At 34.6% G+C, this 26,107-nt stretch overlaps 3 protein-coding genes across 3 annotated transcripts; 2 read left to right on the forward strand and 1 right to left on the reverse strand.

Annotated features, from left to right (window-relative positions):
- The first annotated feature begins 683 nt into the window (after positions 1–683).
- LOC145601173 (pre-mRNA splicing factor SR-like 1) lies at positions 684–8,242 on the forward strand. Its single transcript, XM_081657124.1, has 5 exons — positions 684–820; positions 1,291–1,674; positions 2,800–2,880; positions 5,477–5,548; positions 7,236–8,242. The coding sequence occupies exons 2-5, from the start codon at positions 1,384–1,386 to the stop codon at positions 8,067–8,069; spliced, it is 1,278 nt and encodes a 425-aa protein (XP_081513250.1). The 5' UTR covers positions 684–820; positions 1,291–1,383; the 3' UTR covers positions 8,070–8,242.
- Positions 8,243–14,200: 5,958 nt separating this feature from the next.
- LOC145602474 (prohibitin-3, mitochondrial-like) lies at positions 14,201–17,907 on the forward strand. The gene is made up of 3 exons (XM_081658664.1): positions 14,201–14,739; positions 15,715–16,082; positions 17,572–17,907. Exons 1-2 carry the CDS (start codon positions 14,258–14,260, stop codon positions 16,073–16,075), a joined length of 843 nt encoding a protein of 280 aa, XP_081514790.1. The 5' UTR covers positions 14,201–14,257; the 3' UTR covers positions 16,076–16,082; positions 17,572–17,907.
- A 351-nt stretch (positions 17,908–18,258) lies between these two features.
- Positions 18,259–25,078, reverse strand: LOC145601055 (acetyl-coenzyme A synthetase, chloroplastic/glyoxysomal-like). The gene is made up of 18 exons (XM_081656973.1): positions 24,205–25,078; positions 23,518–23,661; positions 23,238–23,393; positions 23,010–23,132; positions 22,707–22,875; positions 21,951–22,033; positions 21,602–21,703; positions 21,409–21,497; positions 21,164–21,254; positions 20,928–21,041; positions 20,405–20,481; positions 20,238–20,316; positions 20,058–20,126; positions 19,768–19,943; positions 19,576–19,632; positions 19,378–19,468; positions 19,159–19,257; positions 18,259–18,789 (listed from the first exon to the last, which is right to left on the reverse strand). Exons 1-18 carry the CDS (start codon positions 24,532–24,534, stop codon positions 18,604–18,606), a joined length of 2,235 nt encoding a protein of 744 aa, XP_081513099.1. The 5' UTR covers positions 24,535–25,078; the 3' UTR covers positions 18,259–18,603.
- Positions 25,079–26,107: the final 1,029 nt, after the last annotated feature.

Genomic DNA, 26,107 nt, shown 5'->3' on the forward strand with positions numbered 1-26,107 from the left:
TTACGTTTTGCGACCGTTTTCACTATTTTTTGCGACCGTTTGCGCCGGTCGCAATTTGGCCAATTTTTAGTAGTGTTCATCCAATTAATATGAAAATAAGTTTAACTCCAAATCATTTATTATTCTAATTACTCTAACCATGCTACTTCCGTTACTTTCAAGAACTACTCGATAGGCCAAACACCACCCATATCTTTATGAGCGGTAATACAATATTCTTTATTTTACAAGTATGATTGACAAGTAATTATTAATCCATAAGTAGAAAATTCGAATAACATAATTATCTCTAAATTCAACAACCCGAGCATCGCACGGGGCACAAAACTAGTGTCATATAATAAATCAAAAATTAGTTAAACTAATTGAAATTATAATATTTTTGAAAACTGACAACAGAAAGTTAAAACACCTTTTATTTATTTCCTGTTTTGGTTTTTTGTTTCCAAAAAAGAAAAAAAATAAAACACTAAAAACAAAAATCAAAAACAAAAAATAAAAATAAAAATCGATTCCAAACAAGCCTTTTAATTTTTTATTTTGAAAAAAAATAAGAAAATTAAAAACCAAAAATAATTTTTGGCCCTCGGATCTTGGTATTAGATCTTACTGTTGACATTTTATGCGTGCAATTATTTCTCTTTTTTTTTTTTTTTTTTTTTTTTTTTTTTTTTTTTTTTTTTGGGCCCTTTTAAGCTTTCCGCTTCGCTTTCATGCTGCACCTCCCTTTCTATCTCTCCAGTCTCCATTGAAGCGTATTTCGAGTTCTCCATTGAAGCACCTTCTAAGCTTACTCTCCTCCATTGAAGCAGCTCCCAAGGTAAGATTGTTTTCTTTGTTTTAATTAATCGATCGAATATCAATTTCGCAATCTAGGGTTTATCGCTGATTTAATTATTGTCAATATAGTCAATTTAGGGTTCTTCTACGGTGGATTATTGAACTATTATTTATCATATTTATAATTAATGTAGTTTTGAATGATTCTAACGAGTGGTTTTGTTGATATTTCTTAGGCAAAAAGAATTTTATGTGATGTGTAGAGCCTAATTAGATAATTGAGTCAAATTTGGTTTATTTGTTGCAAGATTTTGATTATAATCCTTCAATGTTACGATAGAAGTATAAAATTGACCCTTCTCTCCTTTGGCCGAGGGCGGCCGCCCCTTCTGCCCTGGTTGAATTTTTACGAGCTACTCACAATTGGTGAACTGAAGCTAAAATTTTTGTGAAATTTGTTGTTTTTCTTGTATGCTTACTTAATTTTTGCAAATGTTCTGCTTGTTTCAGGAATGGGAACTTGCTGAAAACTTTTCTCGGGTATTTATTTTGCCGCGGTAGTTCATTTGGAAAAGGCAATTGATTTATATATATAAGTAATCCATGGGGGATATACAATTATCTGGAAAACCAATTGATTCTCTATTGGAGAAGGTCCTGTGTATGAACATTCTTTCTTCGGATTATTTCCGTGACCTCTATCGTTTGAAGACATACCATGAGGTGATCGATGAGATATACAATCAAGTTGATCATGTGGAGCCATGGATGACTGGAAACTGCCGGGGACCTTCTACGGCTTTTTGCCTCTTGTACAAGTTTTTTACCATGAAGTTAACTGCCAAGCAAATGCATGGGCTATTGAAGCATCCAGATTCTCCTTACATTAGAGCTGTGAGTATTTTGCTTGTTCTGACGTTATTCAGAATCTTTAGCTTTGTGCTATTAGTTGTTTATTGCAGTTTAATTTTTTTCAAAATTTCAATTTTGAAATTGGATTTCTGATTGTGTAGCCAGGAAAATTAGATTTCATCATTTGCAGAAATATTGTATTTATGTTAATGTGTAAAGTGCCTGTTCAAAGGTGCCATGGTAATTAGGGAACCCACTTCCTTTGCTTACTCAAGGGTGAAAATTATACTCAATTACTCCGTTCTGTTTAGTAGATCCCATCCCCAGTTTTAATTTTGTTTGAGCTCTACTGTGTGGGTAGATAAATATGCTGTTTAGTATTAGTATGCAGGGTAGTAAATAATTTCGAAAAGAATTGTGGGGACCATGCTAACTAAGGGTGCGTTCTATTCATCTAAATTTCACTTTATGAACTAAAATGAACTTATCCGAGCTTACTTGAACTTATTTAAACTTCTTGAACTTATCGAAACTTGAACATATTATACCTAAATAGAACTTATTGTAGTTGTAAATTGAACTTTGATAGCCTTAATTAATCATTATAAAAACTAACTTGAACTCATTTTTTCTGACCTCATTAACACTTAACGGAACTCATTAACCCTTATTTGAAATGATTAACCTTATCTGAACAAGGTCTAAAATGAAATGAGACAATCTTTTAGGACAACCCAAATAGAAAAATGAGGAATATATTGTGGGACAAAGGGAGTACTATCATCTGCACTGTATAGCATGGAAAGCATGCTCAACTACTGTATCTGCACTCAGAATGTCTCTGTCTTCATGTAGTTTGGTGAAGGGCTGAGATTAAATTGAGACGCTGTATTTGCTAAGAACTATCAAAAAATTTCTTCTTTATAACTCCTAATTAGTAGAACTGTAGGAAGTGTAGCTCTTGTAATTTGGAAGTTGAAGATTTAACTGTTAGAAAACTCAAGGAATGATACTCATATCATGTTTTCCACTTCTATTCTGTGGCAATTAGGTTTTGTTATTAATTTGGGTATACCCATTTTTTAGTTTTTGATCATGGTATTTTGCATCTGCCTCAAGATGTCATTGTCTGATATACTGTGATTAATGGTTAACTTTTTCTTACAGGTTGGATTCTTATACCTTAGGTATGCTGCAGACCCAAAAACGTTGTGGACCTGGTTTGAACCGTATATTCAAGATGATGAGGTAATCATTTTCTGACTGATTCGATTCCTTCTTCCTCACATTTTCTTGTTTCAGTATTTTTTTCATTCTTGTATATATGGCGAATAACTTTTCTTTTGAGGCACTTTTGACTTCATGCACTAGACTATAGCAGCTAAGATTTACTATATTTATGTTGTCTAGTCCATAAAATTTTTTAATTTCTTTATTTAATAAAAATCTTGAAATAACATTTTCTTTTATAACTAGAAGTTGTTTTGACATTCATTGCTCACTTCCTACATTTTTTAGGGTCAGTCATTACTCACTTTGATTAGAAATTTGATCATCTAGCACATAACAACCAAAGAAGTGGAGTTATATAGTGGGATGCTATTGTGGAAAAAAAAAAAAAGCAAAATACTTTTGTACAGTAATTTTATTGATTTATTTATTTTTTTTTTGTTTGGGGGGTGGGGTGGGGTGGGGTGGGGATGGGGGTGGGGTCTTAATTCCACCAATTATAGCCTCCTACAGTTCCATGATTTTCTTATCGTATACTATGAGAGAACTTAGCTTGGGTGAGGTCCACTTTTCCCTCTTTTGGACGGAGGAAGGGTTGTGAGAAGGTAGGAAAGGAAGAGTGGGTTTTACTGGGTTATGTGCCCACAAATGAATTTGAGATTAAATTTCAACAACAATTAACAGTCAAGGTAAATTGAAATGCTTATGTCTATCTGTATGTTATAATGTATGCAAAAAAAAAAAAAAAAAAAAAAACACACTTCTAAAAACAGGCTAATGTTCCAGTAATGCAGTGTACCTGTACCTGCACCTGTGTCCAATTTTAGGACAATGTCCCCTCACCCATCCATTGGAAAATGTCCATGTGTCCGAATGAAATGCGTGACACTTGTTTATTTAGCCATCACTCATATTCTTGTTCGAGTAACAAAGGTTTTGGGTATTTACCATAATGAGCCAGGCCATACAATTTGACACCTTAATCCTTCACTGCCAGCCTGCTCAAAATGGAGTAAATGCGTAATAAAACAAAGTTCCTTGAGGGGCCTAGCCACACCACAAATTCACTCTTAAGTCTTATTACATTGATTGATGGATGGTATTCTGCTGTGCTTCTAGGTAAAAAAGGAACATATATGTTATGCTTTTAGGTGGAAAAGGGTCCTATCTTTTATTTTTCCTGGGATATATGGAGGAATTTCTTTCAAGAAATTCTCGACATTAAGTATCCCCGTAACTACGTGACTCTCACCTGTTCTTGATTTCAAGACTTGTTTTCTTGACTGCGAGCAAACTGATAAAGTTTGCAATTTTGAGTGATTTTAGTGTTTGGTGAATTAATATTCCTCCCTTGATCATTTTACTTTGGGTTTTGTATTGGAATTATTTATGTTTATGGACTCATATGGTTCTTCATGATGAAGTGTTAATTTTTCATTTTTCCGTGGAGGATGCTTCGGTTGTTAGGCAATGTCATGTGGTTTTGGATGATTTTGGTCTTGTTTTGGTTCTCGTCTTGTGTTCATCGTCCTTAGAAGTGCCAATAGTTGTTGTTGAGCTTTAGGTCTATGATAAAAGTTACTTGTTCTATATAACTTATGAAGGCTTGAGGTTGATAGTATTGTTACACAATTGCAAAGAAGTTGATTTTAACAAAAGATTGATGAATTAAAGGAATATGGTGACCAGGGGATGCAATATAACTATATAAGGTTTTGGCAGCTATCAGTCTTAATGTTGGCCTTGTCCTTTGTTTCATCTCTCTCCTATTCAAATCCGCCAACACCTTCATCTTCAAAATCTCTCATCTTCATGAGAATTTTCCAATACCATCAAGTTTCTTGAGCTCAAATTGATGTATTCTCTATCACTTTTGGCTCACAACCACACCATAGGTAAATAGTTGGTAACTATAGGAGTAATAGCCAATATTGTAATACATTTTTGTATTCGATGTTATTTTGTTTCAAGTGTTTATCTATGCCTCTATGGTAGCCATATACTTTGTAACAAGAAGCTCAAAATCCTTGCATAGTGGCCATCACTTTAGGTAGCAGGCTAGCAGCTGTCATTTGGTACAATATTTGGGGCCCTCACCGTTGATGAGTAGTTTACTTTTTAAAGGAAAATTTTAATCTGACTATCCTATTTGTTTAACCACGAGATTTGCATGAAATTGGTCATTATAATTTAAAGTTGTCCATGTGCCATGAATGACAAAAAGACAGTAAATGGGTTTGCACTCTGTTTTAAGTCTAAATGCTTCTATCAACTTCACAGCCTTTTTCTTGAAGGTGAATAGAAACATTTATTTGGTACTGATTTTATTTCAAGATTTGACAGTTGCAGTTTCATCAACAGTGAAGTGGTTGGGTGCATTCATCCCAAGAATGATAAGGTTTTGCCATGTGCTCAAATATAAACACCTCCCTCTTTCGCTCTCTGTGTTTCTTTATATGTATTGTGTCTGCTTCTTGGTTATGTTCAACAAGAGGAGATGAGATCTTAGAGATCTCATTATTTTTTGGTTCTCATTTTTGCTGCCTTTACCACTCTCTGCTCCCTAGCTCTTTCCTTTTAATCAAACTTTGAATTCAGTTTGGTTCTTTTGCAGGAATTTTCGCCAGGTTCTAGTGGAAAGATGACCACTATGGGTGTGTATGTGCGGGACTTACTTCTTGGACAGGTAATGAACTTGAGTGTCATTTCATTCATTTGTACATAACCACCATTTTAAGTAACAAGGTGGATGTTTCCTTCTTGCTATGCTTTGAGAGACCACATACTTCCCTTAGATGTGCGCTTAGATAATGCCTTGTTAGCTTTAGTCAATGTTTATATTAGGAATGCATTGTTTGGTGTGATTCTTCAGGCCTAAGCTATCTAGCGACGTGCCAGGGCTCCTCTGTATGTATACCTCTGCAGTTTGTCCTTTTGTCTACTTTTGCCCATTTTTATCTATAAAAAGTGTATGTTTGAATGTTTTTTTTGTTATTCGCTTATTACTTCTCTGTATTGTTGATGTATATATATATATATATATTTTTTTTTTGATGCATGAATTATAAATTATGCTCTCAATGCCTCCTTCCTTAGCATCACTTTGTTTTTATTAAAATAAGTTAAAATGATTGTCAACATGGATATACTTTACTTATCTAGTACCACCATTGTACTCTTTAATCATATGCAAATGAATATTTGGGTTTTGTAGAAGCTGACCCATTTAAAGTTGTAATGTCTTATTTATATTTTAATTATGTCGATTCAATTTTTTTTTAAAATACAAATTGTCACTTGAATTGATTTTACTCTTTACTGCTAACTGAAATGATTTTTTTAAGGATTTTTCCCCTGTGCCAGGATACTTCTGACACATCCCTCATAAAATCAAGGTGTGAAAGGTTGCTAGGACTGATTACACGTTGCTTATTTTAAAGACTGATGCAAAGTGCTGAAAATAATTATAATGAACATCAAACATTAATTTTGTGGTTCATAGTATGAGTAATGTGTTCGATTTCCTCTTTTGGACTATAAAGACATTACTAAGAGACTTGCTGATAAAAAGGGGAAAAATGCAAACGGACATTAATGAGAGCCTCATAAGAAGAGCACATGATACAGAGGGAGGGGGATGTTATTAATTATTGAACTTGATAATTTAACAAATGAGGCAGCCAAAGAGACTAGGTGGAAAGATTGGAAGGAGTTGGTGAAAATGTGGAGGAAGATGAAGGGAGTTAATCACTTTTTTCTGCTTTAAACAGAGGTGAGATGAGTGAAGGCTTGTTTAAATTGCATAATTATCTATAATCGATTGCTCTAATCATTAGTCTTCTGTATGTACCTAATGCATCTTTTTACTAAAGTGATTCTGATTGGCTCTTTTCCACAAAATAGCTGTGAAAAGTCAATTGGGACATTTTGTGAAATGGAAGGTTTGTGAAGGAGGGGCGAATTATTAATTAAGGACTAGGCTGACTGTTAGTTGGTATCCTTGTTACTATTCTTATTTGTCATTTTTGTGGCTATTTCTTTAAACTATGCTGAGGCTTCAACTAATTTCGGATGTGCATATTTTAGTAATGATGCATAGTCTGTCAAAGATTGATGACTTGGTATTTATGTCAAGTTGAAGATGTTTCTGTATTTGTATTGCTAGATTCTAATGGCCTTAGGTACTTGATTCATGTGAACTAAAAACACAAACAATGCCATTGCCAAAAGGGGATAGAAATTAGAAAGTCAGTTTCCATTGAGAAGTTGATGATACAGTGATACATTACAGTATGTCTACATGCTTTATCTCAGTGGGTATTTCTCTATAATCTGACTATGGAACTGAACTCAATTTCTGCTTGTTATTGCAGTATTACTTTGACACCCTTTTCCCTCGTATACCTGTAACTGTAGTGCGGCAAGTTGTCTCCCACCTTGAAAAGATGAAGCTCCCGACGAAGTCATCAGGGTCAATTGGAGAGAATAGTCGGCTTGGATCTGAGGATACTGCACGTCGCCCTCCTTCTGTTAAGGCAGCTCTTTCTGTTTCTTTTGGACAACGTGCTCCACATCGGGCATCAACTCGAGACTCTTCTCCTGTTCGCCGTGCTGTACCCCCACCTCCTTATGATCGGGGTGGTAGCGATGATCCTCGTAGGTCTCCTAGCAGGCATCGTAGTCAGAGTCGTGATTTGTCTGACAGAGAGTATTTTGACAGGGATGTGGGGAAAGGGAGGAGCCGTGATCAGGATCGAGATCGGGACCGAGATCGCTATCGGGATAGAGACTTCCGGGACCGCGATAGGGACAGAGAAAGAAGCCATGATAGAGAAAGAGATTATGACCGAGAGAGAGACCGCAGGCGTGATTATGATAGAAGCAGGTATTCTGAAAGAGAGGGCAGCAGAAGAGATAGAGACGATTATGATGATTACCACTCACGGAGGAGCAGGAGTAGAAGTAGAAGCAAGAGCCGGAGGTCTCCATCTCCTGTCCGTACAGAGCGTTTTGATCATTATTCAAGCACTAACAGTGATAAAAGCAAAGAAAAAGAGAGAACGTCAGCATCAAGCAATCTGGCCAAGCTCAAGGACCTATATGGTGACTTAGGTAACCAGAAAGGTGATTCAAGCATGGAAAGAGGGTACACCAAGGATAGTGGTGCTGAAGAGGTTATTAGATTAGGGGGTGCTCGTTGGAAGTGATGGGCATGTTTCTGTACCAGTTCAGTTGAGAAACTATGTCACACTCTTTGCTAGACGTGATTTGTCCCATTTTAGGACCGGTAGGACCATAAACAGAGATTTTCTATGTTCCAACAATTGTGATGCAATTTACTGTTGTATATTAGATGTTCACATAAGATTTCATTGATTTATGCTTCAGGTGTTTTTATAAAATTGCGGTGGTTTTAGGCCTGTTGCCGAACAACAAAGTAAGTTGTGTAGTGGATATCAGAGCCACCATCAGCATTGCAGTATACAAGTTCCCGAGTCCTTACATTGAGTACCATGGTTAATGGTACAAGTGACTAAAATTTGTGTCAACCAATGTCCACTCATTAAGACCTAATAAATATGCATGGTTATGATTTGTGAGCATCATAAATAATATTAGATCTGGCAAATGGGTCATTCGGGTTGGGTCATTTCGGGTTGGGTCAAGTTCGGGTCAAAAGGTTATTGGATCAAGTTTGGGTCGGGTCGGGTCATTTCGGGTCGACTGATAATCGAGTCGGATCGAGTATCGGGTCAACACTTCGGGTCGGGTCAAGTTCGGGTCAGGTCAATTCGGGTTGGCTCAATTTTCGGGTCATATTCGGGTGATGCATTAGGTTAATTAAATTCAACTCTGTATATTTATTTATGTATTTATTTATTGACGAAAAACTCACTATATTTATTAAGATTACTTTTTTCATGGATGTAGTAATTGTTTGACTTTTATTGACGTTTTTCTTTCGTGTTTAGATTGAGAATCAATTTCAGGATCTGCTGAAAACTAAGAAGGATGCTCTAACTAATTGAGTTATACCTCACACTCTTATTGATCTTAGTTTTAATACTCTTATTATCATTGTCACTGTTGTAATAATTTTGGTTATACCTCACTCTCTTATTGATATTTAGCTTACATAGATTCTATTCATTTCAGGTATAACATAATTTTGGTTTGGGTCATTTTGGGTTTTCAGTCTATTTGGGTCAATTCAAGTTAAAGGTCGGGTCAACTTCAGGTCTCGAGTCAACTTCGGGTCGGGTCGTTTCCGGTTGGGTCAGTTCGGGTTTCGGGTCAAGGTCGGGTCAGTTCCACTTCGGGTCGGGTATAGGTCGGGTCGTGCTGATTCAGATTTTGGGTTAATTTCGGGTTAGTGATTTCGGGTCATGGGTCGGGTAATTCGTGTCGGGGCATCAGCTCTGGGTCAGGATTGCCAGGTCATTCATAATATGTTTTCATCGGCATATGACTATCAATGAAAGTCATCCTATTCTAGTGGTTTATTCTTCTAATTTTAGTTCATAAAATTGTTGAGTACTTAGCATGTCTTATGTTGAGTACTTTTTTCTTTTTTTTTTCCATTGTATTTTAGATCGTTAAAATATGAGAAGCCTTGTCAAAAGAAAAGCAAATAAAACTTACTTTTGTCATATAATAAATGAATGTTGGAGGAAAACTGACCCCATAGTTGGAATTGTTAAAAAATAAACTGTAGTTGGGATTGTTAAAAGTAAATTGCCCATAATTCAGATTATTAAGCTGTATTTTTCCTTAGCTCTATGCCTTGATAAAAATTACTATGCAAAACTTGACCAATAGGTTAAGAATCATACCCAAATTTGTAACTTAAATCCACTCATCATATGCACAAATATGCAATATCCAACATTGTTGTGAAATGACTATTTGTTGAATTTTATGTCTTTTTAATGCTTTAATTTTTTTTCAATTACCATGCCGATGATTATTTATCCAATCAATATCCTACATTTTTTCATAATCGGTTTATTATCTAATGAACTAGTGAGTAGCCCGGGCGTTGCCTCGGGATACTACTTTTATAGTTGTGCAAATGCTAATTTTTAAGAGCATTTAATAGTGTGTATGTAGTATGTATATTCAATACTTTTATATTATAGTATTATTTAGTGTGCAATATTAAAGTATAATCAACTATTTGCCTAGATGGTTAAACAATAACATTTCTTCAAAGAGGTCAAGGGTTCGATCCTTCTTATCCATTTTTTTTTTCAATATAGTTGAAGCAACATGTATTGTTGGTATTGCAAATGATGTGGAATATGGAGCAATTGAGTGGATGACGTGGCATGATAATGAGTTGAGTGAGTGATGTGGCGTAGTGAAGGGGTCTACGTGGCGTAGAGACGTTTCTAAGAGCGCCTTTTAATATATTAGTATAGATAGATAGTAGTAATTGTTTCGGGTGAAAACAATGGGACCTTGCCGAAGGTCCTGAGAAGTGGTGAAGACTGGGCTCGGTCCAAGTAACGTTGGGCCGATGGTTTCCTGCACAGTACAAATTTTTACCTAGACTCTAAGGCAGGGAACACTGCCTGCACCCCGCCCCCGGCCCTTTTCATTTATGAATTTTCTGTAAATTTTTTATAATATGTTCATTTCTGTATTGGTAAATGTTCATTTATAAATCATTAAATGTTCATTTTTATAATAAGGAGTTTTTGTTCAAATTAGTATATTTTGAATTGCATTTTAAGAAATTTTTATCAATAAAAATGAGCAAATTTATTTATATGGATTGCTGCGTTCAAATCATTTTTATTATTAGAAGTATTGCATCATCCAGTGTACATTTTTGTTTATTCGTGTTTCAACATATGTTCATTTTTGTATCATTAAATGTTCATTTTAAGAGCTATGTGTAAGTTTTATAGTAAGATGTATGCAAATACATACGTCTTAGAATTGTATTTATGTAAATAAAGAGTTGTTTAAAATAATTTCCAATATAAAATAAATTCAATTTAATTACAATAATAATGCATTTCCATACAGCTATACTATTACATGTAATTGTTTCATAAACACGAAAGTGAACATTTCCCTCATCTAATGTTCATTTATGTTTAATGTATGTTTTCTGTAGTAAACTATAGGATTATTGTAGTTGTATTTGAATATAAATGTTGTACACGTGAATTTCAATGATTTTTATTCTTTTAAAGGTGCTCATATATATTTTAACTAGTGAACATATTTTAAAATTTGTTATTTTGTGTATTTGTAATAATTCTTTTAAAGACGCTCATATATATTTGTGTTTATGGGATTATAAGTTGTACATGTGACTTTTAATGTTCATTTATATATATATTTGTTATGAATATTTAGTTTTTTGTTTATGAACATATTGTTTTCCTAATATGAACATTATATAAGTCGTCAAAAAATATGAACATTATATATACTTTGGGAAAAAAAAGTTTATTTCCTTTTAAATGTTTGCTTTTCAAGGATGTGATTTGTAATAATACTTTGGGAAAAAAAAAGTTTATTCCTTCTTGTACGTTAAAATCAAATAGAAATTTTATATCACCAAAAATTGAAATATTGGATATTAAAATATACAACACAATTCCACACATATTATTATACATACTGAATTCTCGATCCAAAATAGAAAGATGCAAGCTCGTGTTATTGGTTCATGTTGCACAAATACATGTCTTCTTGATTAATTTCCTTATTTTTGTCGTCTTTTTTTTTCTCCTTGATATTATGTGGTGTAACTAACTCACTATATCCACGATTCTTTGTTTAACTAATAGACAAAAACAAATGAATTTTTAGTTAGATTTGAGCAAGAATAAGTGTTGAAATGAACCGATTTTCATATGAATATGAATAGTAGGACAATTGAAATGATCGATATATATATATATGGAAATGAACATATATTAGTAAATAAATGAACATATAATAGTATATAAATGATCATCCATTAATATGGAAATGAACAACTCTTAATACATAAATGAACATAATTAGATAATTGAATATTAAAATGACCATCTGTTAATAAATAAATTAACATGCATTAGTTTAAAAATGCCTATGAAAGATATTAATCAATGAACATAAAATACAAATGAACATTCATCAGAATAATTTTCCACCCCAAACTATGAAAAAGAATTAACATTAATACAATGACTATACATATATATTAATCATCTATTAACAAGTGAATGATTGTATACTAATATACAAATGATTATCTATCAAAATGGAAAAGAACATTTATTAAATAAAAAAACCCACTACGAACTAGTTTAATTAATGCTTACTTTTCTCCAGATTTTTTTATTTTCTTTTCTAAAACTATTTCCTTCTTACTGCAATAAAAATGAACATTCATCAAACACCTTTGATGTTCTAATAATCATATGTTAATATGTGAAATTGTGAATGACCATGTATTATTATGTGATTGAACATTTACCAAAATAAAAACGAACATTCATCAAAATAATTCTCCACTTCAAACTATGAAAAAATGAACATTGTTACACGAATGGCTATAAATTATTAAATACATATGAATTGATGAGTATTTGTATTAATTAAATGAGAGTTTTTTCACAAAAAAAAAACATGTGAATGATAGTATACTAATGTATAAATGAGCATTTATCAAAATGGAAATGAACTTTCATCAAAAGGAAAATTTCACTACGAATTAATTTTATTAATACTTACATTTTTCCAGAATCTTTGTTTTCCTTTTCTTGAACTATTTTCTTCGTTGTACAAAAAAAAAAATGAAGAATGTAATGATTTGATTTACTAGTTTTTGAACAAAAATTACTAAAACTATAGTAAATGCTTACATGATGCATTTTCCACAGTTGATGTTTCAATAATTGTTTTGAAATACAATCACAACAAAAAAAATTTAGTAAAACCTAGGTTTCATACTCTTTTTTGAACCAAATATGAACAAACCACTTATTCTTTCGAATTTCAATCTTGTTTTGTTGAATTTTGTAGTGATTGAACAATTTTTATTGATAATTTGTCTCAAATTCGTAGAAATTTTGGGTTTAAAAAAGTAGATCAATGGGTTTAGGGAGAGAAATTGGGTGAAGAGAGAGAGAAAATGGGTAAGGAGAGAGAAAATGAAATGAATTGATGATTTGAATTATTTTTTTTATTTTTTATTTTTTTTTATCTATAGGTGGATAAAAAGTGTAGTTACTATTCAGTTACTACACAATTACAAGGGTTGTAGGGTTTGTTTATGCATTATTTAGGGGTGGGAGTGTAGGGATAAATAGCTACACTAGAGTCTAGGAGTATATAATTACCTGCAGAGCAAACACACGTAAACTAGCCTCGGGGGTGTTGCCGAGGAAGGCACATTCGATGCTAAACTCAGTACAATGTGTAGAGAGAGAAAGTTATGTAAGAGAATTAATTGCTTGAGGCTTTATGTGAATGAATGTAAAATGGTACAATTGATGACTTTTATACCTTTGCATATATTGGAGAAGTGGGCCTAAGCCCAATGGACTTGCCACGTTTGACTTGACCTTGAGCTTTTAATTGGATCATTTATGGACTGGGCCCAATTGGACTAAATTGGACCCAAACAATAATATTAATAATTTAGTTGAGATAGATCATGTGGTATGTTTTTACTTTTTAGGTGCTATTGAATGATATCATGGATTTATGGTAGCTATTTAATTTTAACTTTGCATATTCAAATATATTAGATTTTCAATATCCAATCTGGAAATTATGTAAAAATACACAAATCTATCTCTTTGTTTCAAAATAAATGCATCAATTAGACATTTTTACTATTCGTGCACATTAGTTTGACCAAATATTCTTCTTTAACTATAACATCAAACATTGTCAAGTAAATATTTGTTAGAATTGCTTCAATATGTAGTTTCTAAATATCAACTTTTTATTATTTAAACTTATAGATAATTAAAAATAGTAGTAGTTTGGTTCATGTATATCATTCTATTTATCTGGTTTTCATCTATCTGAATTTATTAGACCTTATCAAAACTTATTTTAGTTATAATTTAAACTTGAAAAGAACTTATTTTTGCTGAATTGAGTTTAACCAAAATCATATGAACTAGACCTAAATTAAATGAAAATAAGGTGAACAGAATAGATTAGTGTTTGCTATTGGGATAACCCGATCCTGATAATAGTTTGGATACCCGACCCTCGACCCACGTTTCCAGTTTCCCCTTTCCCAAGTCAGTGAGTCACGCACTCCTTACTCCTTAGGGTTTTACCTACTTGATCAATTCAATATCATCACAATTTTCCCCCATTTCAAACCCTTAAACCCTAAAAACTCAACCTCCATTTTTCTCTCTCCTCCGCCATGGGAAGCCAGCAAGCTGCCAACATCCTGAACAGCGTCGCTAAAACAGCTTTCGGCCTCGGTGCCATCGGCGCCCTCGCCAATTACTCCCTCTACACCGTCGACGGCGGCGAAAGGGCCGTCATCTTCGACCGTTTTCGCGGAGTTCTCGATGAAACTGTCGGCGAAGGTACTCATGTCCGAATTCCATGGCTCCAGAAGCCTTACACCTTCGATATTCGTACTCGACCTCACAATTTTTCATCAATTTCTGGTACTAAGGATCTTCAGATGGTCAATCTTACTCTTAGGGTTTTGTCTCGCCCTGATCAGAATCGTCTTCCTCATATTTTTCAGACTCTTGGATTGGAGTATGATGAGAAGGTTCTTCCTTCTATTGGTAATGAGGTTTTGAAGGCTGTTGTTGCTCAGTTTAATGCTGACCAGCTTCTTACTGATCGTCCTAGGGTTTCTGCTCTTGTTAGAGACAGCTTGATTAAGAGGTATTTATTTTTATTTTTCTGTAATTTCTTTCTGGAGATCTTGGGTTAGGGGTTTTATCAGCGCATAAATTGTTTCTTGGTCTTTTTTTGTTTGATGATTTGAATTTTTTGGTGTTAAATGGAGTAATATAGATGCATTTAGGAGAAATTATTTGTTGTTTACCCAGATTATTGAGTTGCAGTCATTAGTTGATTGTGTATTTGAAGGTCTGACTTGTATTTTGTTTGTTTGTTGTGTACATTTTGGTTGATATGTTGGTTGCACGACCTTACCTTGAAAATTTCTGATTAAGGTCAATGATGTTTAGATAAGGGCAGATAACAGGAAATTAGCGCTGGAAATAGGTCAATAAATGAGAGTAATGCGGAGCTCAATTTAGTAATTATAATAAGTTTACATTAGTTCCACTAAGTTTGAACAATGTAGGTAATTCCCGGAGCAAGACTTGTAGGTTTTGATAATTGTAATTTTGGTGAACTGTGAACAGAATGAATTCTTGATTTTGTGTGCTTCCTAACCCCCCCCCCCCCCCTCTCTCTCTCCCTCCCCAACGCACAAATGTTTTGAGTTCATGTAATTACATACTCTGATTTCTTGCTGCAGGTTTGGTTAATCTGTGTGGTTTCGTGTTAACTTTTTTGAGGCGAATGTGGTTTCTTTTGTAAATTGATAGCTCCTTTTCTCTTTATGATATTGGTCTCATGCTTCTGGTTGTATAAGTGCAAAATAATTGGTTTTGAGATGATTTGTGGATTGTGGGTAGTTGAAGAATTGGGAATTATTTGCTTAGAAGCACCACTTTAACTGTCTGATAATTAATCCTAAGGTGCAAGTTTGAAAAAAAATAATGATTGATTGTATTCATATGGTTTCTGTTTAAAATTTCTTTACCAAATTTGAGCTGAAACACACTTTGGAAGGGAATAATTTGAATTTTGTTGATGAATTAATTTTTTTTTTCCTATTGTGTGCAGGGCAAAGGATTTCAACATTATACTGGATGATGTGGCAATTACTCACCTCTCATACGGTGCAGAATTCTCAAGGGCAGTTGAGCAGAAGCAGGTGGCACAGCAGGAGGCTGAGAGGTCCAAATATGTGGTTATGAAAGCTGATCAAGAGAGGCGTGCAGCAATCATTAGGGCTGAGGGAGAAAGTGAGTCTGCTAAATTGATTTCTGATGCAACTGCATCTGCAGGAATGGGACTGATTGAGTTGAGGAAGATTGAAGCTATGAAGGAGAATGCAGCGACAATGGGAAGGAGTTCTAATGTGACCTACCTGCCCAATGGAAATCAAATGCTTTTGGCAATGAATGCACCTGGTGCACGTTAAGAGCATGGTGAGTTTCCTCTATTGGCTGTAGATGAAATTTAGGCTGTGATTTAGTTGCTGTTGAATGCCTTGAACTTCAGCTGGTCAATTGTTCTGGTTTTTGCTAATCTGCATGCTGTTCATGACTTCATGTAAATCTTCTTTTGAACATAACATCCCAGTATGCCAGTATGTTTCCAAGGTTACGGTGTTATAATTTACAGAACATTATGTTTTTTTGCTTTTTTTTATAAAGATATCTGAGCTTTAGATTTTTTGTTTTATCTTATGTGGAACTTCCCTTGGCTGAAAAAATGACAACAATGCTCAGCCTTACCAAGTTTTTTTTGCCCATGCAAGGCATACATAAGTTGGATATTTGTTTGTCTATCTGTGAGAGAATTTGTTTGATCATTGTTGTTACGTATACTTTATTGTGTCCTGTAATATATCAATTGAATAGTTGATTTGATGGGTATGAATTTTGAGAAAGAGTTTGAATTTTGAGAAACTCATGAGGTTCTGCTGCAAGATATTCTTTATGGTATTTGGAGATGGATTTTGTTTATTTATTACTCTATCCGTCCCTTAAAGTTTGCCCAATTTACTTTCTTTCACTGTAGTTTAGTGGGTTGGTATATACTTCATATATATTAATTTTTCAGTAGCTGTGATATTAGATAAAGTAGAGAGGGATTGTACAGGCAATGTTAACTTAAAATGGAATTGGGGCAATCTTTTTTTAGGATAACCTGGGTGATTTTTAAGGCTTGGAGAGACCATATATTAGAAAAATGTTATGCATCAGCTTGCAAGGAAATTGAGATTTTGTATTTGCGTAGGTCATGAGTGTCCATCAGCATCTTGTCATGTGAATGAACTGCTGCATTATGCATGCTATCAAAGTCATAATACATAACTGCATAAACCCTTCACCTGAACATGTGGAAGAGAATGATTTCAGAAAGAGAAAGCTAATCCATTGAGTGGATGAGTGGTTATTCTTGCCTATTAAGGGCCTTAACAGTGAGAAATTGATTTTAGAGTTTTGTGGTTTTATGTGCTGACTTTGCACACTGGAAGATTCTTGTGTATTTGGAGTTTAGTGGGTGTTATCGCTGGAAATAATGGACATTCAAGATATGGTTGCTGAAATGCTGATGTCGGAATGGCTTACAAAAAATTGTAATTGCTTCTACAACGAGTCTTCTTTTAGTATCAACCAAGTGTTTCATTGTTGCCCTCGTTTGTGATGTATGTTTGGTAGAGGTGCCACTAGCTTAAAGTATGCGTACATACAGCATGCTCCTCTGTTGCCTTTTATGTGTTTTTTTTTTAATTCTTCCTGAATGCTGGCTCTATATGCATAATCGTGCTATACCTACATGTGGCAACCCCCGCCCCAACCCTGCTTATCTTAGAAATTTAATGAGATTTGATCAATTAATTAAAATCCAGACAGGATGTAATTTAAACAACATGATTACTTTCTTAATTTATTTGTTTAATTTATGCAGGCTTGGGATACAAGGAGTGAAGATTGCGAACATCTTCAGCAAAGCAGTATCTTTAGGGTTTTTTAGTTGGTGGGAATATCTGATACTGGACGTGAAACATTTTCAGCATTAAGGATTAGACTATTAATGATCTTGGTGGCGAATTTATATTTGTCTAAGCTGTTGATATTTTATCTTTTGTTACAATAACCAATATGTAACCCATAAATTGCGAGCTGTTTAACCACATTTGTGGTGTTGGGAGTAGCATTCATCTTGATTTTTCCCAAATTTTTAAGTTTGATGCTATCATTATATTATACTCGTATTATTAATAAAGTTCAATATCAAACCTCATTTAATCTAGATCATGGAAAAATTAGAGGAAAACTCATTAAGCAAAGGTACCAGCAACATCGAAAGACAGAATGCATATGATCCTATAGCCCAACCTAGAGGAAAACTACAATGGTTCAATAGATGTGAATATGGAAATGAATTAACCTGTCCATAAATGACGGTGTCTAGATGGAAAGGAAGGATTACGGACCGATTTCTGAACACCCCTAATCTTAGCAAAAAATGTAACAGATGAATTTCCCAGTACTTGTACCAATTAAATACTGAAAAAACAAGTAATTTTGTACTGTTATATCATCAAATGATAAAATTTGTTTACCCTCACATATCACAATACAAACTTACAAGGATCAATTACAATCGTTCTCAATAATTGCAAAAAAGATGCAAGCCTTACAGGACTAGCTTTATTACTAAACTGTGATTGGTAATAAAAAAATTTCCGCACAAAAATGTGTACCGAAAAATTTGAATCACTCCCCTATTAGATCATAATGGAATAACGGCTATGGTACAAAAAAGCTAAAAGAATGACAGCATCACAACAACAAAACCAGCAATAATCTGCAAAGCAGATTGATAGCAAGAACTTCTGAACCTTCAGCCCAAAAGAATTTGAATTTTACTGTGAGAAAGCGCCAAAACAGAGCTTCCATTTCAAGATTCACTGAAATAACTCTAAATTTGAATGTTCTATTTGTCAGCAAGGGCAATAAGCTGTTCTACAACAGCTGGTTCTGCAAGAGTGCTGGTGTCTCCAAGCTCATCGAGTTGCCTTGAAGCAATCTTTCTCAAAATCCTCCTCATTATCTTTCCACTTCTTGTTTTAGGGAGTCCAGGTGCCCAGTGAATCTTATCTGGGGCAGCAAATGCTCCAATCTGAAATTATTGAAGGGGTCCAATTCATGATTAATCCATAATTATAGAATGCATGTAGTGGTGGAACATTAGAAATAAACAAATTCGCACCAAATATGCATGTAGTGATGGAACATATAACTAAATAAATTCGCACCAAATGTTTTAACTTTTGAATCCTGAACGTTTAAGTGAGTATAATATTGACATCTTTTTTGACAGGAAGTATAACAATTGACATCTTAAAGGACTTGAACATTGGGCCAACCAAAATTTCTTCATAGTCATACAAGTGTATGCCAAGTATATCACTGATTGCATCAAGCCAATTATTCTTGGAATAGTTTGGCCCCAGTTTCTAGCAGAAGCAGACACAATTGGGGAGCTAACCTGACTACGGACAGCCATGACAAGGCTTTTGCGAAGCTCTTCACTATAGGGAACACCCTCAACCAAAGTAACAAATGCGTAAATGCCCTGCCCTTTCACCTGAACAAGACAACAGAAACTTGTGAAGATACCAGTGAAGGCTGAAATAGTGGCATTACTTGTAATCACGAGTATACAAAAGCAGTGTTGCATAAAATGAGGTGGGAGGACCCATTATACCTCATGCTCAACACCAACCACAGCAGCCTCAGCACATTGAGGATGTGAAACTAGGGCAGATTCCACTTCAGCAGTTCCAATACGGTGACCACTGTACAAAATACAAACATCCATGAAAAGTGCAATAAAAGATCCTCAAAATCCTGCACATTTTCTAGAATAAACCTGATCACTGAATAATGTGGTATCAGGAGTTACCTGACATTGATGACATCGTCAACTCTTCCAGTGAGCCAGTAGTAACCATCTTTATCCCTGGGACATACAAGAAATGACTTCAACATACAAATAGTGGGATTCCAAATCCATTAACTTAATATGCCAATGTCAATTGATACATATCGGCAATTATTTGAATAATGAAATAATTTACGTAACAATATTAATTACCTGCTACAGCCATCCCCGGTAAAATAATAACCAGGGAATGGCTTGAAATATGTGGTTTCATATCTTTCATGATCACCATATAGAGTACGGAAAGCTGAAGGCCATGAGTGCTTTATACATAAGTACCCACTACATTCACCTTCTAACTCTTTGCCCTTCTCATCTACAATGACAGGCTGGGAGTAGAATGGTGCAAAACATGATGCTAAAGTCAGTATGAAATCATTTACAGTATGAATGATGAGGCTGAGATGAATATAACAGGAAATATATATATTTGGAGGCATAACCTGAACTCCGAAGAAAGGATACGAGGCAGAACCTGGCTTCTGTGCCCAAGCACCCGGTAAAGGGGTTATCTGCAAAGCATCAATGTGGACAACATATTACACTCTTAACCAATAGTAGTCCATAAATAATAATAGTGGGCAATGGAAATAGGAATGCAGGGGAAAAAGTGATTTACCCACCATAAAGCCACCAGTTTCAGTCTGCCACCAAGTGTCAGATATAGGACACCTTGAATCTCCAACAACATTAAAGAACCACCTGGAAGGGTGCACACTCAAGGTTAATAAGAACAACTCTAATCATTATCATAGATATCAACAAACAGAAAGAGCCAGAGTTGGTGAACCTCCATGCACTAGGATTGATTGGCTCTCCCACACTTCCTAAAACCCTTAAGGATTTGCGTGAGTAGCGAGTAACATGCTGCAAATTAGACACATAAATATTAAACTCATATGTATACACGTTTCAAGTCCATAACTATGACGGCTAACACTAGATGCATAGATTTTAAAAAAAAAATAAAAAAATAAAAAAAAAATAAAAATAAAAATAAAAATAAAAAATAAAAAATAAATAAATAAATAAATAAAACAAAACAAAACAAAAAATAAAAGAGAGAGGAGAGAGAGTGAATGACTGTAGAATAGTTAACTATTTCTAAATGCAATAGGGTAACAAGATAAAGGGCACTAGCAGGGCATTCAAGAAAAGCAAGAAGCAAAGCAGCCAAAAATATTCAGTCAGCACGCCATGCTTTCAAACACAGTCCAAAGTACTAAACTCAGGAAACTGCAGTGACTGTTAGTGGGTAACACTTGAGTGAGAAATCATTTTATGAACTTGAGTAGTAATTGAGTTGGCTTTACCTCAGTACCCTCACGCATGAGAGATCTGACCAGTGTAGGGGCAGTGTAGAATATTGACACTTTGTATTTATCAACAATATCCCAGCAACGACCGGCATCTGGGTAAGTTGGAGCCTATAAGACATTCAATCAGGCATTTAATAACAATCAGATGCTTCAGCTATAAATAAACTGGTATTTGTAGTTTTCTTATCACTTTTAAAATAGATTTCAGTAGCAAAGAGGCAGGTTAATACCCCTTCAAAAACGATACAGGAAGCTCCATTGAGCAAAGGGCCATATGTTACATAACTGTGTCCAGTAATCCAACCGCAGTCAGCAGTGCACCTATCACATGCAAGGAAAAGTAAGATATAAATCTTAAATATGTAATAATGATCTCACAATCTCATACAGAATGAAATAGTTACACATAATGATGAGATGATGATGAAGATACACAAATAACCACTTGTTAATTAACAATAAAGGGTTGCCTTACCAGTATACATCTGAGGGCTTATAATCAAATGTATACTTAAATGTTGTGGCAGTATATACCATGTAGCCTCCAGTTGTGTGAACTACACCCTAAAAATGATTAAGCACAGTAAGAATTTGTGTGCGTAATGTTCATAAGTATAGATTGTAATAGAAAGCAGCATTGATTACATAGCAATGATAATCCCAGATACCTTGGGTTTTCCCGTGCTTCCACTAGTATAAAGAAGAAATAGTGGATCTTCTGCATCAACCCATTCAACATCACAAGTACTGGGGTAATTTGGAACAACATCCTAGAGGGAGAAAAAAAAAATCAATTTCCTTACAGCATTCATCACAAATTTACAAAAATAAACAGAAATGAGACGGGTCACAAGAATTATATTACATTGATGGTGCAATTAAAAAACCAGCAATTGTCTGCTGAATTGTTACATGCATGTCACAGAGACACAGACTCAGAAGGCTAGAATAGCAAACAAAAATATACACTGTCGAATAATATCATAAATATGTACACCACGAGAAAAGCATACCAACCTGCCACCAGATATCTCTTCCTTCCGTCCATTTGGTGTTTTCTCTACTAACGGCTAACTTGTTTTCATATGTTAGGCATACATCTGCTCAAATGATAAAATATCAGAAAATTAGGCATGATTTAACAAATGCAGCTCATACTCAATCTCAAAAATAAAAACCATAGCTCATAATTACATTTGAATTACACAAATTTGCAATAAACAGTCTTTACTTTAACAATCACACTTCATGTAAAGTAATGAAATTTGCACATAATCAGAGACTGAAAGTACACAAAAACAAATTACAATAAATAATCGAGTAACACATCAATCAATTAGTCATACACATTCCGTCCTTTTCATTCCATTAAATCAGGCCACCACTAGATATTAAATTTATTGGTTATCATAAAGTCAGATTAAATTCTGTGGACCAGAGTTGGTATGTCACATATAATTCCAGCAAAGCTTGAATAGACCATTTTATACACTGAGCTCAAGCACCTACTGCAACCAGCAAACAAATAGGAAAAGAGTTGTATTGCAAAATTACTCCATCATATAGACAAAAATGTGAAATCAAATCTGCATAAATTGAGGAGCAAACTACAGAACATAATATTTTGGCCATTCAGATGCACTTAGAATTTTGTTTTACAGATCAATGCAGCAGAACATTTACTGTTAGTTTCTAGGTAACATTCAAGGGGCTGTGGAAGAATATTACTCAAAGTAGACAGTAGTGTCATAAAAACCAAAGTCAAGTGTATACCTACAGAAACGCCGTTTTTAGTTGATTCAGCAAGAGCAGCATCCACTATGTCTTTGAGACCAATAACCTTTGCTCCTCTTTTGACAGCATTGCAAGTAAGGATAACCTTTGGCTTGCAATCTACAATTCTTTGAGCAAGTGACTCAGAGGAGAAACCAGCAAAGACAACCTAAAGAAACACATCCAAAAAATTGAAATGAAAGTTGCAGTCACAAACAATTGATCAGTTTAGGCTGAAGAATGTCAAAACCCATTGAATTAATTCTATAAAAGAAACATAAACAATGGTAATATGAGTAGTACCGAGTGGATTGCACCGATTCGAGCACAAGCCAGCATTGCAATTGGCAGTTCCATGAGCATAGGCAGATAGATGATAACAGCATCACCCTTCTTAACACCAACATCTTTCAAGTAATTTGCAAGCTGTTGACAAAGAACAAAATCAACTTTGGAAAAATTTCCCTTTGCATTTGAATCGAACTTGATTCAAACTAAATAAAGACACAAACAAACAAAACCCACAATTACCTGGCAAACTTTCTCCAGGAGCTGACTGTAAGTCAAACTGTCATCAAAACCAAGATCATTTCCTTCCCAATACAATGCAATTTTATCACCATTTCCATTCTCAACATTTCTATCTAAACAATTGTAGCAGATGTTGGTGATCCCACCTTTGAACCACTGCCCATATCAAAATAATGCTCACAAAATCAAAACTAAATCACACACTATTATTTTCGGCTTCGAAAGCTCAAATTTTGAAGCCTGAGAAGTGAGTGATCTATATAAAGTTATCATCACTCACCTCAATGTTAACAGTTCCTTTTGTCACATCCAGATTCTCTGAGCAAACTTCCTTTCCCCATTTCTGTTTCCAATAAAATTCTGAAGCTATATCTCCCCAAAACCCTGATGGATCCTCCACTGACCTCTTGTACATCTCCGAATACTTCACAAATAAAACAAAAACAACAAAAACCAAATTATCAAATTCCAAATTCAAGCGAATGATCCATCAATATAATCAGATCACATTTACATCAAAGTCCTTTAGGACTAACTCAACTCAACCCCCTAAACCAAATCATCACATTACAAATTTACTTGAATGATCAATCAAAATAAAATGACCAGGATCAAACCCCGTCTACATCATTACCCTTTCGACGCAGAAAAAACCCCAACTCCCTAAACAAAATCATCAAATTACAAATATACATGAATGATCAATCAAAATAACAGAACCAGGATCAAACCCCGTCTACATCATTACCCTTTACGACAAACTCGATATAGAAAACACCCCAACACCCTAAACTAAATCATCAAATTAGAAATATACATGAATGATCAATCAAAATAAGAAACCACGATCAAACCCCGTCTACATCATTACCCTTTACGACAAACTCGATACAGAAAAAACCCAACTCCCTAAATTTAGCAAACACCCAAAACAGAAAAACCCCAGAAAAAAAAAAACAAAAATCACCTCAGAAGGAGAAGAAACATGAGCATTGCGAGAGAATTCCTGACTAGGAAAAACAAAGTCATTTTCTTCAGAAGCCAAAGCTTCACCAAGAATAACAGCATTCAAACGCGGAATATTCCCAGCACCAGAAGGAAAAACCGGCAAAGATTGAACATGCCGGAGATGATTTTCCGTCGTCATTTTCCGGCGACTCTTTTCGTTAAAAAAAATACCCAGATCGCAAAAATAGTGATTCTTTTTGATATTATTCTGTTTGGGTAGTTGGGTACTACTACTGCTACTATATAATAACGCACGACTACTACTGTAAGGAGAGGAGAGAGACTGCATCGTTTCTCACGAGGGTGTGTTTGGGTGTTTTCTTTGGAAAGAGTAAGAAAATTTGTTTGACTTACAATTAAATAAATAATTATTTGATGTATAATATATGGTGGCCTGCTTATATTATACTAATGAATTAGATAATGGAAACCATGAAATTGGGATCTAAAACTATGAGAGATTAAATTAAATACATATCATTTTCAGGGGGTAGTTTTTTTATGGACTAGATGATAAGAAGTGTAGATCTTATGAGGTTAATTAATTGATTTTTATGACAAGTTGGGTGGTTTAGAAATAGGGTTTTGTTGTGTATTAATTATGGTTTAATTTAATAATGATGGTTTAAGGGAAAATGAAAATTTGAAGGTTGAAAAGTAAAATAAATGATACGGTACACAAACGTAGAAAAATGGAAATGAGGGTGTTGTGTTGACTATGGAGGAAAGTTGAAGATTGAAAAAATGGTGGAAGTTGTGTGTTTGAATATGAAAATGGTAGATTGAAGAAGATGATGAAAGAAGTTGATAAGCAATGTCAAATGATAAGTTAAGGTATATGGCCAAAATGGGTTATGAGTGAGAGTTTTTAGGCAGAAGAATGAAAGATAGAACACAAGTTATTGCATGGTTTACATCAAAAATAAGTTGGATATTTGGACCCCACGGATAGGGTAACTTAAGGGGTGGGGTGGTCCTTTGTATTATTGTTATCTTTGCCAAAAGTATGGACATCAGGTGGGTAGTTGATTGGGTTATACTTAGGATTAGATTCAAACTCCCCACGTTTTGAAATAAATGCGTTATTGGCGGTGGCTTAACAATATATTGATGCATTTTGTTCGTGTCATATACCTCTTGTTTGCAATTTTAAAGATTCTATAATAGCATAATCATAATAAGGCTTAATCGAAGTATCGAAGGTGTAATTATAAAGTACAACTAGAGCGGATTGATATTGATCCGACTTGAACATGACCCAAAATCGATAACCCAACTTGATGACTATTCGACCTAAACCTAACCCAAATCTAAATTTAATTACCATCATATGGCACCCAAACCTAATATGATACAACCAAAATTTGAAATTGAACCCGACCAAATTTAACTTGAATTAAACCTGGCATGTAGCTGAAAGGGTAAACGGCCAGACATTGCCAAAAACTAATCAAACGCCAGACACTAATCAAACTTGTCCTGACTCGAACGTAAACCCGATCTAGGTCTAGATTGACCCGAATTGAGCTAGACTCATGGCTAGATTTGACTCGACTTTAATTCGCCTTGAACACCCGCATGGATTGACTACTCTAATGCTTTAATTTGTTTGGATAGGAAAAAAGGAAGGAAAGGAAGCGAAAGGGAAAAGGAGGAAGGAAGGGAAAAGAAAAGAGGGGGGGGGGGGGTTGAGCTACATTTTTCCTTCAAATCTCTCCAATTTTGGATGGATTAGGAGGGATTATGCTTATTAAAAACAGAGGGAAAATGGATCTCTTCCTCTTCTCTCCTTTCTTCCCCCAATCCTTTACCCAAATAAGAGAATTTCTCCCCCTCCCTTTCTCTTCTCTTCTTTTCCTTCC

The sequence above is a fragment of the Chenopodium album genome, chromosome 21, assembly GCF_948465745.1.
Source record: "Chenopodium album chromosome 21, dcCheAlbu1.1, whole genome shotgun sequence".
Lineage (NCBI taxonomy): Eukaryota > Viridiplantae > Streptophyta > Magnoliopsida > Caryophyllales > Amaranthaceae > Chenopodium > Chenopodium album.

Coding starts and splice junctions, on each gene's coding strand:
- LOC145601055 (XM_081656973.1), bottom strand. CDS start 24,534: ATGCAGTCTCTCTCCTCTCCTTACAGTAGTAGTCGTGCGTTATTATAT. Junction 22,876..23,009: donor GAATCGGTGCAATCCACTCG/GTACTACTCATA, acceptor GTGTTTCTTTAG/GTTGTCTTTGCTGGTTTCTC. Junction 21,042..21,163: donor CCTGTATCGTTTTTGAAGGG/GTATTAACCTGC, acceptor AATGTCTTATAG/GCTCCAACTTACCCAGATGC.
- LOC145601173 (XM_081657124.1), top strand. CDS start 1,384: ATGGGGGATATACAATTATCTGGAAAACCAATTGATTCTCTATTGGAG. Junction 1,675..2,799: donor ATTCTCCTTACATTAGAGCT/GTGAGTATTTTG, acceptor TTTTTCTTACAG/GTTGGATTCTTATACCTTAG. Junction 2,881..5,476: donor CGTATATTCAAGATGATGAG/GTAATCATTTTC, acceptor GTTCTTTTGCAG/GAATTTTCGCCAGGTTCTAG.
- LOC145602474 (XM_081658664.1), top strand. CDS start 14,258: ATGGGAAGCCAGCAAGCTGCCAACATCCTGAACAGCGTCGCTAAAACA. Junction 14,740..15,714: donor AGAGACAGCTTGATTAAGAG/GTATTTATTTTT, acceptor TATTGTGTGCAG/GGCAAAGGATTTCAACATTA.